The following is a 13,843-nucleotide window of genomic DNA, read 5'->3' as shown; positions in this document are numbered from 1 at the left end:
ATATTTATTTCCTTGCCCCACTCCTGTGTTTACACACAGACAAAAAAATAAAACATCAACACCTCAAGTCTTCTGAAAGTCAGGGAGTCTTTTGGGTTTAGGAATGAGCTCCCTGCCCAGGAGAGGAAATAAGCCAGTAGAATCTCCCAAGAATATACAGTAAGCAGTAGAACTGAGCAGTGGGACCCAGCTATCATGGCCAGCCAGCTGACATACAAAACTGAATTGACAGTAGTTAGCTAACAACGGCAGCTACTGATTGTAATACTAGCCAGCCACTTGCCTAATGGTTAGCCACCAAGGTTGGTCTTGCAAACCCAGGTCACCAGTGTACACACGTGGACAAAATTGTTGGTACCCTTCTGTTAATGAAAGAAAAACCCACAATGGTCACTGAAATAACTTGAAACTGACAAAAGTAATAATAAATAAAAATTTACTGAAAATTAACCAATGAAAATCAGACATTGCTTTTGAATTGTGGTTCAACAGAATCATTTTAAAAAGCAAACTAATAAAACAGGCCTGGACAAAAATGATGGTACCCCTAGAAAAGATTGAAAATAATTTGACCATAGGGACATGTTAAACTAAGGTGTGTCCTCTAATTAGCATCACAGGTGTCTTCAAACTTGTAATCAGTCAGTCTGCCTATTTAAAGGGTGACAAGTAGTCACTGTGCTGTTTGGTGACATGGTGTGTACCACACTGAATATGGACCACATAAAGTGAAGGAGAGAGTTGTCTGAGGAGATTAGAAAGAAAATTACAGACAAGCATGTTAAAGGTGAAGGCTATAAGACCATCTCCAAGCAGCTTGATGTTCCTGTGACTACAGTTGCACATATTATTCAGAAGCTTAAGGTCCACGGGACTGCAGCCAACCTCCCTGTACATGGCCGCAAGAGGAAAATTGATGACAAATTGAAGAGACGGATAATACGAATGGTAACCAAAGAGCCCAGAACAACCTCCAAAGAAATTAAAGGTGAACTCCAAAGTCAAGGTACATCAGTGTGAGATCGCACCATCCGTCGTTGTTTGAGCCAAAGTGGACTTCATGGGAGACGACCAAGGAGGACACCACTGTTGAAAGCAAATCATAAAAAGCGAGACTGGAATTAGCCAAAATGCATATTGACAAGCCACAAAGCTTCTGGGAGAATGTCCTTTGGACAGATGAGACAAAACTGGAGACAGAACACTGTCCCTACTGTGAAACATGGAGGAGGCTTGGTTATGTTCTGGGGCTGCTTTGCTGCATCTGGCACAGGGTGTCTTGAATCTGTGCAGGGTACAATGAAATCTCAAGACTATCAAGGCATTCTGGAGAGAAATGTGCTGCCTAGTGTCAGAAAGCTTGGTCTCAGTCGCAGGTCATGGGTCTTCCAACAGGATAATGACCCAAAACACACAGCTAAAAACACCCAAGAATGGCTAAGAGCAAAACATTGGACTATTCTGAAGTGGCCTTCTATGAGCCCTGATCTAAATCCTATTGAACATCTGTGGAAGGAGCTGAAACATGCCGTCTGGAGAAGGCACCCTTCAAACCTGAGACAACTGGAACAGTTTGCTCACGAGTGGGCCAGAATACCTGTTGACAGGTGCAGAAGTCTCATTGACAGTTACAGAAATCTATTGATTTCAGTGATTGCCTCAAAAGGTTGTGCAACAAAATATTAAGTTAGGAGTACCATCATTTTTATCCAGGCCTGTTTCATTAGTTTTTTCTTTTTTTTTAATGATTCTGTTGAACCACAATTCAAAAGCAATGTCTGATTTTCATTGGTTAATTTTCAGTAAATTTTTATTTATTATTACTTTTGTCCGTTTCAAGTTATTTCAGTGACCATTGTGGGTTTTTCTTTCATTAACAGAGGGGTACCAACAATTTTGTCCACGTGTGTAGTAGCCAATCCATACATGTCTCCTCTGGTCCCCCTGCTCCTCCTTCCATTGGACCATAGAGCGTATGAGTTCAGTGTATTGGACACATGGCTTTCAGATTCAGCACAGAAATAGACAAGGCCTATACCCAAAAATGGCCTAAGCAGTTAGAAATGACAAGATATTGGGCAGAGGTGAACGCAGACCCAAGTTGCCAGTGTATCATTAATGACTGAGTATGTTTGTTTGATAATATTTTAAAGGTAAAATCTTGCATATTTAATATTTGAATTTATTGCAAATTTATAAATAGCGTACAATTACAATTGCACGTAGAAGTATAGGCTACATAATGTTACAAGATGTGTAAAATGTCACATGTAGCGCTGAGGTGAGAGCCCAATTTCCTTATTACAGCCACGTTGAACGTAAGCCGACTAAATCAGTTTTAATGTTGGTTAGTCCAGACATTCCCAAAGGTTGTTAGCCTACTATAGTTTAAATGCAGCACGAGCTGTAAAGTATTAGCTATTGCTCCTATTCACAAGCTGCTTATCGTGAGAGGGTGGAGAAGCAATGCAATGCAGAGGCAAACAGAACGCATTTACTTAGAACGGGCTACGGCTCTCCTCGGTAGCCTAGTTTAATCAATCAAAGTATCTCTGGTTTAGTTCTTTCAATCTCGCGACGTGCTGCTGCATTGTTGCCGTACCTCATAACAGAAACGCCCAAAGGTTCAGTTTCTAGCCTACACTGTAGCTGGGCAGAGTGAAGAAAAGTGACACTATAGCGTGGAACCTGCTGCAGCTCTCTTCGCAAAGTCGACTACTCATGTTGCCCACACAAGAACTTGTCTGTTAGGCTGTGTAACTCGTGGTCAATAATCTAGAAAACGTCATTCGTGATGAACGGGAAAATGGAGTGGTTGTATCAGCGATGCCACAGGGAATATATTAATCAGTCTTTCTTCCGTCCTGGATTTTTTATCATTTTTCTGGTAAGTGAATTGTTTATGGTAGTTACCTACATTACAGTAACGTGAGTAAAGCTCTGACAATCACGAACATGATTTTATAGCCTACTGACAGATAAATACAACTATCGAGGTTTTAAAATAGAACTACAGTTAGTCGTTATAGTTATCTTAATTTTTGTATTAGATATTGCTGGCTTATTTACTGGTGTTCGCTTTGCGAGATAAAAACAATCTCGATAATCTCTTTACAGTGCCATAATATGCTGATGAATTAATCGGAATATAGTTAGCCTGTAGCCAACATTAGCCTGCCAGCAAATTGTCAACTAGGATAAGATCTTCGTGCTGAATACAAATGTAAGTGGTTATATTGTTTGAGATTGTTAGACAGTTTGGTTCTAATGAATCTCAAATAGGCAATGTCAATAACATAACACGGATTTTGGAAACCTGTCTCCAGAAAATATAATAAATGTTGCCTATAGTGACCTTGTTATTTATTTACCTTGACTATAAGCGGATTGTGATTTTTTTTTATAGGCTTATCGTAATGCAGCCTTGTTCTAGCTGGGTGCTTATATCTTTATGCATGCGGTCAAAGTATTCTGGGTCATCCGACGTAAAAGAACGGATAAAACAGACAGTTTAACCTTAGCCATTAACAGTGCCTAGATATCACAAAATGAATTGGAGACACAAGTAGATCCATGCCTGGAGTTTAAGACAAGGTAGCTAAGTTTATTGTCCACATACAGTAGCTATGCCTACGCACATTGAAGCTCATTGTTATACTTATTCGTCTACGCTCTTTGTGGTAGGCTAGTGGCATGCACGAAAAACTAATATGGTAAAATAATGTAGATCCCAAAAACAATTGTGATAAAACGCAGCAATATACTTGCCTGCATGTCGTTGTTTCTATATAGTGCATTTAATGTACAGATATTGTGTGCATAGCCTATATTGTAAATGTATGCCCAAAAAATTATTATTAGGGTAGGGTCTGGCTGGGAACCCATATAGCCTAAGCATACTGTGATTATTATTTTTTTTTTTTGTTGATATTTATATAATGGCACTAGGTAGATGAGAAGGGTGGCACTGTTTTTGATATTGAATTGACCCCCAAATTAACCCTCATATAGCCATAATCCTTTACCGTTTAAAACCCAACCATTTTAAAATACTTTTTCTCCAGGCCGCTAACACCCATACATAAAGCTTGTCACGTCATTCGTTCAGTGCAACGCTATCAGTGCTTCCAAAAATGAATTCATACCACAAAAGTACAAAAATAAAAGTTTACGGTCAGTGCCTGCACTCCAGCACCATTTCCTGTGTTTGTTTTTTCTGTTTAACAGGGGATGCTGCTCACCCTTGTCATGTACCCTGCCCTACGGAGTCTGGGTTTACAGCTACACTCGGCACTGACAGGGAGCTACATGTCAGGACATCACTCAGTGATCGTCATCAACTGTCCCAACGAGCAAGCCGCTAAGGACATAAGCAGGTACTTCACTCTGCTTCATTCTCCGCCTTTGCCCATTCGAGATGCTGAATAAGCACTTTCAGCTGGAGTTGGGCAGATATGAAGCACCAGGCTTTTGATCCACCCCTGAGAGTAACTTTGAGTGTCACTGGAGGAGACAATTTCCACAATGTGTGAAAGCACAGTAATTCCAGCTACAATGTGCGGGTGACCTTGTGTCAAAGAATTCTGGTTGCAGACTTCAAACCTCCTGAGGTTACAATCCAGATACAGTGGAGGCACCCAAAGCTGATAACATGTCTCTAACTCTGTGCCCTATTTTGATGACAACTGTAGTGCAACATATTTGGGTGTTTGTGAAACTGACTATTTTCTCCTGTGCAACTAGAATATTGTTCACCACCTCCCAGTTTGGTAATTTTGAGGCCTGCAGTAAAGGTGTTTGCATCAACATGGATTGGGCAGTACGTCAATAATAATATGTGTGCATTGAGCTAATTTGGTAATGAATATATTGCTTAACCAGCCTAGACCACCCTTTATCTAAAATAGCTACTCTTGGTGACTTCTTTTTGTACATACAGTGCAGTCCATAAGTATTTAGAAAGTTAGTACAATTTATGTTCTTTTGGCTCTGTACTCCAGCACATTGGATTTGAAACGAAACAATAACTGTGAGGTTAAAGTCCCCTTTAATTTGAGGGTATTTACATCCATATTGGGTGATGTGTGTAGGAATCACATCCCTTATATATTAGGGGACCAAACGTAATTGGATGGTTGGCTTTTCAGCTACTTCTGAGTACTCAGGTGTATTCAACCGCTTCCTTCGTGCAGGCATAATAAAGCTTTCAGTATTTAGTCTCGATTCTAGGCTTTTGATTGCCTTTGGAGTCTGTCAGTCAAGAAAGCCATTATGAGGCTGAGAAATAAGAATGAGACATATGTTAAACAATATGCTTTCCAAAATAAACTGTTTGGAACAGATCACTGGCGAGCTTTGGAAAAGATCACTGGCAAGCTCAGTATTTGCAAAGGGGCAAGTAGGCCAAGGAAGACCTCTACAGTTGATGACCAAATAAATCTCACCATAATGAAGAAAAACACCCAAACACATGTCTGACTGGCAGTCGTGGATGTGTCCGTGACTACTCTCCGCAGAAGACTTCACAAACAGACTTACAGAAGAAAGACGCAAACCACTAGTAAATCACAAAAACAGGATAGCCAGGTTACAGCTGGCAATCAACATCTGGAGAATCCACCCCTTTCTTACCCCTACTCGACCCAGCTCCTGGTCCAAGCGATGGTTTTGACCTGCCTGGACTACTACAACTCCTGGCTGGCCTCCCAGCATCTGCCATCAGACCCCTCCAACTTACCCAGAATGCAGCAGCTTGTCTGGTCTTCAACCTTCCCAAACACACTCATAACACCCCCCTCCACAGGCTGCAGGTCATGGCACGCATCAAATTCAAAACATTGGTGCTAGCCTTCCAAGCAGTTAAGGGGTCTGCCCCAGCTTACCTCTAAAAGATTATCAGACCCTACACCCCTGCCAGACCTGGTGCCTCCCCCTCTCCGAACTTCCACCTCACGCTCACGACTACTGTATGTTCTGGCTCCACGATAGTGGAACAAACTCCCCGTGGAGGTCAGAACAGCAGAATCTGTTACCACCTTCAAGCGCAGACTGAAGACGCACCTCTTCAAGCTGTACCTCTCCCCACCCCTCCCTACCTCCCTGTAGGATGATACCTTTGCTAGTTTTGTTTGGCTAGGTAAGCTGTTTATTCATATATTTGCGTGGTGCGGTATTATTATAAAAAACTAATCCTACATGATCCTAGTCCTAGATCCTAGTAGGCCCTAGTCCTTGTCTTTGTTGGACTGGTAGCAGTTGAAATTGTACTTCCCTCTAGGGTCTTTCAGCGCACTTATGCCTGGTTATGGGTATGCACTTTGCACTTTGTTTTATGTTGCTCGGGATAAGAGCATCTGCCAAATGCCATTAATGTAATGTAATGTAATGTAATGTACAGCTTGATGAGAAGTACCTAAAAGAGCGCTGAGGAAAAAAGGTCTTGTGTACATATGAGATTTTTTTATTAAATAAATGTTTGGTTCCATTGAAACATTAATAAAGTTCAGTATTTTTGTTCAGCATTTTGAGTATATCTCCGTAATCATATTAAAAAAAAGTTTTATGTATTTTTTGTGCATTGCCAGTCAGGGGTGCCAGGGAGCAGACTGTATGGCACCAGCCTAAAAGGGTAGGTTATTGGCCCTCTGGAGGCACTCAATGACTGCAACAAGGACTGCAATATAATTGTCTGTAGGTATAAGGGGTGCTCATGCGTTCAACACCACGGCCAGTCCATTCTGGGCGGAAGGCAAAAGAGTAGTAGTCCTTCGGTGAAACGTTCATCCTCATGTCACCCTCACCACCTGGAAACTAATCACCTTCTGATGCTAGGCTAACAAGGCTCTGGCTAAGGGAAGGAAAACCCCAAAAAACAAACCTACTGTGGTGGGCCAACAGCCCAGCCGATTACAGCACACTGTTATGGAAGCCACCATGGATAGAATTACAACCAATACCCCCACAGTGGACTCATGCCAATTTATTGGCAGTATGACTTCTGATGAAAGCCCATTCTGAGAAGTTAGGAGTGTGAAAGAGAGTGTACTTGGGACTAAGACTGCTGTTTTGGATGACATTTTGCATTTATAATTCAGTGACAGTGCACATTGCACACTGTAGTGCATACAATAGCAACCAGATGGTTTTTTGGAGTTTTGTTTACATTCCAAAAAAAGGCAGCATTATATTTTGAGCAAAATATTTTGAGGAGGAAAATGAAATGTCATTTTGTTGCGAGAACTAGCCAATTCGCTTGTCTTGTTGTAACAACTTGTGAGCTAACATCGTCCCCAAGGCAACCTTTTTTCTTTGTTTCAGCCAACCAACCACAGCTCCGATGCACTTCTGATACACATCTGCAACCTTACAAAAATCTGCCCTTGTTCTAACTCAAAACAAAACTGTTGAATTTGCATCATTTTTGTCCCCGGACATGTCACATGACTCTGTCACTGAAGCATAAATCACTCTTATGATCTGCCTTGGGACATGGAATGTCTGCACCATGTATGACTTGACATTCTTGGCAAAAATTAATGCTGCTGGACTAGCTCTGAACATCAGTTGACTGGTGTCAGGGAAATTACTGTTGTCCGGTCCCTTTGTACCCACAGGTGAAGACTTGTTTCTGATCAAACAGAGTCACACCATTTCATTCACTCGTAAGACTTTTATTCAATTTGCAAACAGAGAAAAGATTGAGAGACTACTTACTAGACTCTCTGAAGCTCTACATATATAGACAGTTTCTTATATACACTGTCACATATATACTTGCACAGAAGGCTTGTTTTCATGCATGTTTGGTTAACAGGGTGCAGTTTCAGCTATAAGCAGTCAACTTAATGCAACCATCTGAATTCTAAGAGTGTCAGTGGTTGACACATATCTAGCTACTTCCCTGTTATCTTTTACACAGTCTGTGAAGGTCCTGACTATTCAGCAGAACTCTTGTGACCTACAAGTTCCAATCTCTGAAACATGATCCTTTAAATTGCACACACATTCATTTATAATCAATACAATCTTCTTTTAAACACTATTTGAAGAGACCGCTGTATAAAAACATATAAACTGTTTATAAAAGTATAAGGAGTAGAATAATCTTTGCAAATGGATATAAAAAATATCATTATAAAATATGAAGCATTTCTTTATAGGAGATATAAAAGGTTTTTTTTTTGCAACAAAGTTTTTTTTACTACAACTGGCAATGGATCAGTTATCCTGCACTAAAACCACACGGACACCAATAACATCATGCTTTTTTTCTTTTTTTTTTCTGGTATTTCCCATGTGTGGACCCCCCAATGTCAACACCCTCGACTCCCTGTAAGTGTGTATCAAAAACCCTGCCAAGTAAAGGAAGGCTCACATTTGTATGTGATTGAAAAAGCAAGAGAAAACACTCACTCCTGTTCTTAATGATGAAAGGGGCATAGCTGTACCGATTGGGAAAGCCAGTGAAGGTTCGATGTGTGGGAGAGGCAGAACTGTCTTACCTGACGCTGACAATTTACAGTACTGCACATATGAAAGTATAGCCATAACATGACATTACATTATTGGCATTTGGCAGACGCTCTTATCCAGAGCGACGTCAATTGATTAGACTAAGCAGGAGACAATCCTCCCCTGGAGCAATGCAAGGTTAAGGGCCTTGCTCAAGGGCCTTGCTCAAGGGCCTTGCTCAAGGGCCTTGCTCAAGTGCCCAACGGCTGTGCGGATCTTATTGTGGCTACACTGGGATTCCAACCACCAACCACCAACTAGCACCCTGTCCCAGTCATTTACCTTAACCACTATGCGACAGGCCGCCCCAGTACAAACCAAAATTCAAGATTTGCCTCAACGTCAGCAATGTTAAATCTGTTCTGTTGTTTGGATCAGAATGCAAGCAAGCTACCAACAAGTCCAACATGAGACGAATAGAATCTTTTCAGAACAAATGTCCCTGTAGGATCTGCTGCATTTTCTGGCCTAGGGGCAGGGTGCTAAAATGCTGTTAGAGATGACGTAAGAATCCACTTCCTTTTTACACTTGATGTTGAAACTACTAGGCTGTATATCAGATTGAAAAGCAATTGCATGAAAGCAATAATCCACTTGGGTGCCGAAAGACCGCTGTGCGTCCACTTTGCCCCGGGTATAATTCTGGCCTAAGGCTGTGCACGGAATATTGTATATGTTCTGTGATTGGTGGATATTAACGAAGTACTGTGTGTGTAGTAGCCATCTATGATGCACTCCTATTCTTCCTTCTTACCTCACCTCTCTTTAACTTGCCGACTTGCTAACCCGCTCTCCAAATATTGTTCAAAATATTGCAGAACATGACAGAAAAATGCTGAACATGATTGTACCATTGTTGTAACGTGTGGTTATATGCGTAACTCTCACCTTCCTGTCAGCCTTGACCAGTCTGGCTATTCTCCTCTGACATCTCTCGACAAGGTGTTTCTGTCTGCAGAACTGCTGCTCACTGGGTTTCTTTTTTGTTTTTTGCACCATTCTTTGCAAACTCTAGAGTAAAGACTAGTGTGCCAGGAGATCAGCAGTTTCTGAGATACTCAAACCACCCTGTCTGCCACCAACAATCATTCCACAGTCAAAGTCACTTAGATCACATTTTTTCCCCATTCTGATGGTTGATGTGAACATTAACTGAAGCTTCTGACCCGTATCTACAGGATTGTATGCATCACACTGCTGCCACACAATTGGCTCATTAGATAATCGCATGAATAAGTAGGTGAGAGTGAAAATGTTCCTAATAAAGTGCTCGGTGGGTGTATATAAAGTACCATCTTCAAGAAAGTATTTGGGCATAGGCTACCCAGCTTCTACGAAGGAAAGGTAAAATTACTATTGTAAGGAATGCAGGCAAGACCATACATAATATAAACGGGTAATGCTTTGATAGTTGCTGTGAGATCGTTAAACATGATGACCCAAACCAAATGTACTACAATGGGGAACTGGAACATTAAAAAGCAATATGGCATAATCTACAATTACCATTGCCATGTTTCTCTAGAGCCATAATGGAGAGAAGACTGGCTGCATGTGTCAACATATTCCCCAAGAGCTACACCATGTAAGTGAGGCAAGTCATGCGCTGCTTCTTTTGCCAACCACCACCTGACAGAAATCTGTCAAGCTTAACCTAACTTCCTGAGTGCACCACCGTTTTGTTCCACTATCAGAATGGTAATGAAACCATTTCTAAAAATGGTTTGTGTGGGGGGGGGGGGGGGGGGAGATGCCAGATCCATGTTTGTCCTGATTTGCTTGCTTGCACCTCAGCCTATCCCTACAAGTGGCCACTGGAGAGAAAACAAAGACTGTAGTATCCTCGCATAACAGTCCTGACCCAATTTATTTTGTATTATACTGTAGGTATTACTGGAAGGGTGAAATACAGGATGCTACAGAAACTCTGCTGGTAAGCTGAAAAGGTCACCACAACCAGGAGATCTAAGAACCCTCTTATTTCCTGTTGACGGAGTGGAAATACAGCTGAATCTTTCTTCCGCTCATAGGTGGCAAAGACAAGGACGTCCAAAATCCAGAGGCTTACAGACTTTGTGAAGTGAGTTGTTGCTGGTGGCCCTTTAACAGCCGCCCACATCCCCCACCAACACGTCTGAGCATCTCAAGTTGCACAGTCAAAGTGTTCATACGGTACACAGCGAGTGCTAGGCTCTCTCACATTATTTAACACTGCTCAGTAAGCTGCCAAAGTCGTCCATCTGACTTCCTTAATCCACATTTGCGCATCCGTCTGAAGATGTCGGTGCGGTTTTAATTGCATGAAGATCTGAGTGTGTGTCCCCCCCCCCCCCTATAGATCTATTCACCCATACGACGTGCCGGAGGTTCTGAGCTTCCCGGTGGAGGATGGAAGTCTACCGTACATGAAGTGGATAGATGACGCTGTCCCAGATGACTGACCTGCGACTGGCTTTTGAGACCCGGCACGGCTTCACTTGGAGCCCGGGGCTTAGGGTGCGACCGCGTCAGGGGCCCACGGGTCCTATTCACGAAGGTCAGACCTACAGTAACAGCGGTTTAAATTCAGCGAACCATGACGTTAAATATTCTGTGGAAAATTTTCAGGGTATTAGACATTTTGGTTAGATGAAGATTTTTATATTTTCTCTACTCCACAGAATAGTGATGTTTGTTGCCTGAATTTATTTTCAATCAATGTATCCAATATAATAGCTCAGTCTCAAAACTGTTCATTCCTAATACTTCATTTATGTTGTTTTATATTTTATAATGATAATGATGTTCACACATAGGTAACACATATTTTTTTCATGAAGATCGCCAAACCATGAAAACAATATATTGACGTTGATCTTGGTTGATTTTTTTTTTTACCAAACCCATGACTCTAAAGTTCGTTCAACAAGTACTGAAACCACATTTGTGAAATACTGACAGTACTGGTCTGGTTCAGTGCTGCCTGCCAACATTTCCACTGAGGTTATCCATTTTGCAGGCTTAACATTTGTCAGATTAGTGGAGAATTAAGCAGCCACCCTCCCACCTCATCTCTCTGCAATCATTGCAGGCAACACATAATCCTCAGGGCAAATGGGTAAAATACAACTTGCACTACAATGGATGAACTTGAATCCCACACTGAATTTATGGTAATGCTTTGTACATGTTTTTTTGTTTCTTTGTTTTCACTGGAAATATAAATTACATTTACATGATTTTATTAAAGCCAGATTTAATTTCTAAAGAATGTATTTATTGACCTTTATACCCTTACCAATATTAATTTTGCAGGTTTTCTGGCAAGTAATCAGACATTGAATGAGTAAACGAATAAAAAGCATTTTAGGAAGTCCCATGGTGATTTAGCATGACAATGCTGATTTATTACCTCTACTTGAGAAAACATTCATACTGATTATGAAACGGACAGAAATATTCAGCTCCATTTAGTTTGTAATACTGAAACTGTGCACAGTTGACTGGTATGAGTACAGCCAGAGGAGGAGGGAGTGTTCAACACTTTTCCTGCATTAACGGCTAAGTGTGAAGGCTACCCTTTTACCACAGGGATCGCTCTGTCTGAATCTTTGCTATTCGGAGCCAGAAATGGGGAAACTTGTCTATTCACTGGAATAAAGCCGCACCTGTTCTGAGCAGACAGACTGGCTTGATGAAACCAGATCCAGTAGCACAAGGTCCGCAAAAAGTTTGGAGTAAATATTTACACTACTCTGATCCATAAACCTTGTACAAGTATGCCCTGTTTATTCACAAGAAGGGTTTCAGAGAAGGGGACTTGGTTACCTTAAGGCTTAAGGACAGACCTGCATTCCTTTAACATCAAATTAATGGATTACTTGGAAACACTATTTTCAGTATCAGTCACTCTGCCCCCTTCAAAGTGGAATGATTAACAAGTTTGTAACCTTTAATTAAAACCACTTTCAACATGTCTAAAAGAACAAATTTAATTAGGCGAGTATTTCTCGTACAGTACTTGAATTTTTATGGCTTCCTTTGGACCCATAAACAAGATTCTGAACAAACTTACTGTCAAATGACGAAACGGTAAAAAATGTATTACTTTGACCGCCTGCCTTAAAGATTCTTTACTGAAATACCACTGGCATCCTTCACAAATAGCAATCATGTGGTCAGATTTTCTGGATAAGGAATTGCAGTTTCATAATGATATAACTTGGGAGGAGACAATTCATTACAATGCCGGCTGTTATAGACCGGGCAGAACAGGAGTGGGACGAGGCAGAATGCTGATGCATGCGCTCCGGCTTGGCTCACATTTTGGCCGTGCATTTTCTGTCAAATACTTTGCACGGTATGCACTAAACAGCTTAGCTGATTTATGAATCGATACCCAGAGCCAAATAAGACACATTTATTCCAAGAATTGAAATTGGAATGGACGGAAGAGAGCGACAGAAATGACAGATTTGACGGAACTGCCAAATTCTGAGTGTTGTGACTGGGCGTGACCGGTAAAGCCGGGCATTCCGTGAGATTAAGCTGGTCTGACAACGGGCCAGCAGGGATAACTTTCCCATCTCCTGTCTTAGGACACAACAATGGGCACACAAAAGAAATGTGCGGACACATACGCCAGCGTTTGTTCAGCTGGCAGGAGGGGGCCCGGCCGGGCTGACCGAGCTCTGGTGTGGAGGTGCTGTGGAAGTGGTCCGCCGGTTACAGTCTGTGCTCCAGTGCGTAATGAGCTCTGAGCTGCCACATTCCTGGACAGGCCCGGGAAATCGCCACGGTCTTTCATTGAAAGTCTTGCGACAGGCAGAACACATAAGTCTAGTGCGACAACTACTGTGCAATCCCTTGAACAGCATGAGAAAAGTATGCCATTCCGGGATTTGTAAAGTAAAGAATGTGCGCAAGAAAAATATTAGGGACCTTATTATTCTGTTATTTAATAGAGTAATTAAAGGTATCACTGGCATCATTCATAGATCTAGGGAGGGCATGTGAAGCAGCCCTTTAACTCAGAATCAGTGTCTTCTTGAAATATCTCGATATTTATGGAAGAACTATGATTACCATGACAAACACCAGATGTTAGTTTTTTTTAATGCCCAGAATTGCACAGTAATTGAGTGGTTTCTCCATACGGCTCATGTCCTCTCATAGACTCGCAGTTATGCTGTTGTCCTCTGGTGCCTTAAAGCACCCATGCTAACATTAGTGCCTTCACGCTTACCCACCTGGGATGCAAAACAGTTGCCCAATCTAACCCGCACCTACACAATCTTGTGGGGTGTTGCGATCCTGCAGGATATGATGCAAAGTTGCGTTGTGGTGCCCCCTG

At 41.7% G+C, this 13,843-nt stretch overlaps 1 protein-coding gene across 3 annotated transcripts; it reads left to right on the top strand.

Moving 5' to 3' along the window:
* Positions 1-1,996: 1,996 nt before the first annotated feature.
* On the top strand, positions 1,997-11,863 carry zgc:63972 (protein CutA homolog). Of its 3 annotated transcripts, none has more exons than XM_061261955.1 (6): positions 1,997-2,126; positions 4,228-4,376; positions 10,037-10,096; positions 10,399-10,444; positions 10,542-10,591; positions 10,850-11,863. In XM_061261955.1, exons 2-6 carry the CDS (start codon positions 4,231-4,233, stop codon positions 10,950-10,952), a joined length of 405 nt encoding a protein of 134 aa, XP_061117939.1. In that variant the 5' UTR covers positions 1,997-2,126; positions 4,228-4,230; the 3' UTR covers positions 10,953-11,863. The 3 variants fall into 3 exon arrangements, with proteins under 3 accessions (XP_061117939.1, XP_061117940.1, XP_061117938.1); XM_061261956.1 differs by having other exon boundaries at positions 2,016-2,153; XM_061261954.1 differs by lacking the exon at positions 1,997-2,126 and adding an exon at positions 2,164-2,887.
* The last annotated feature ends 1,980 nt before the right edge of the window (positions 11,864-13,843 follow it).

Source organism: Conger conger, chromosome 12 (assembly GCF_963514075.1).
Source record: "Conger conger chromosome 12, fConCon1.1, whole genome shotgun sequence".
In the NCBI taxonomy this organism is placed as follows: Eukaryota; Metazoa; Chordata; class Actinopteri; order Anguilliformes; family Congridae; genus Conger; species Conger conger.
This window is presented reverse-complemented; position numbering and strand designations above follow the sequence as displayed.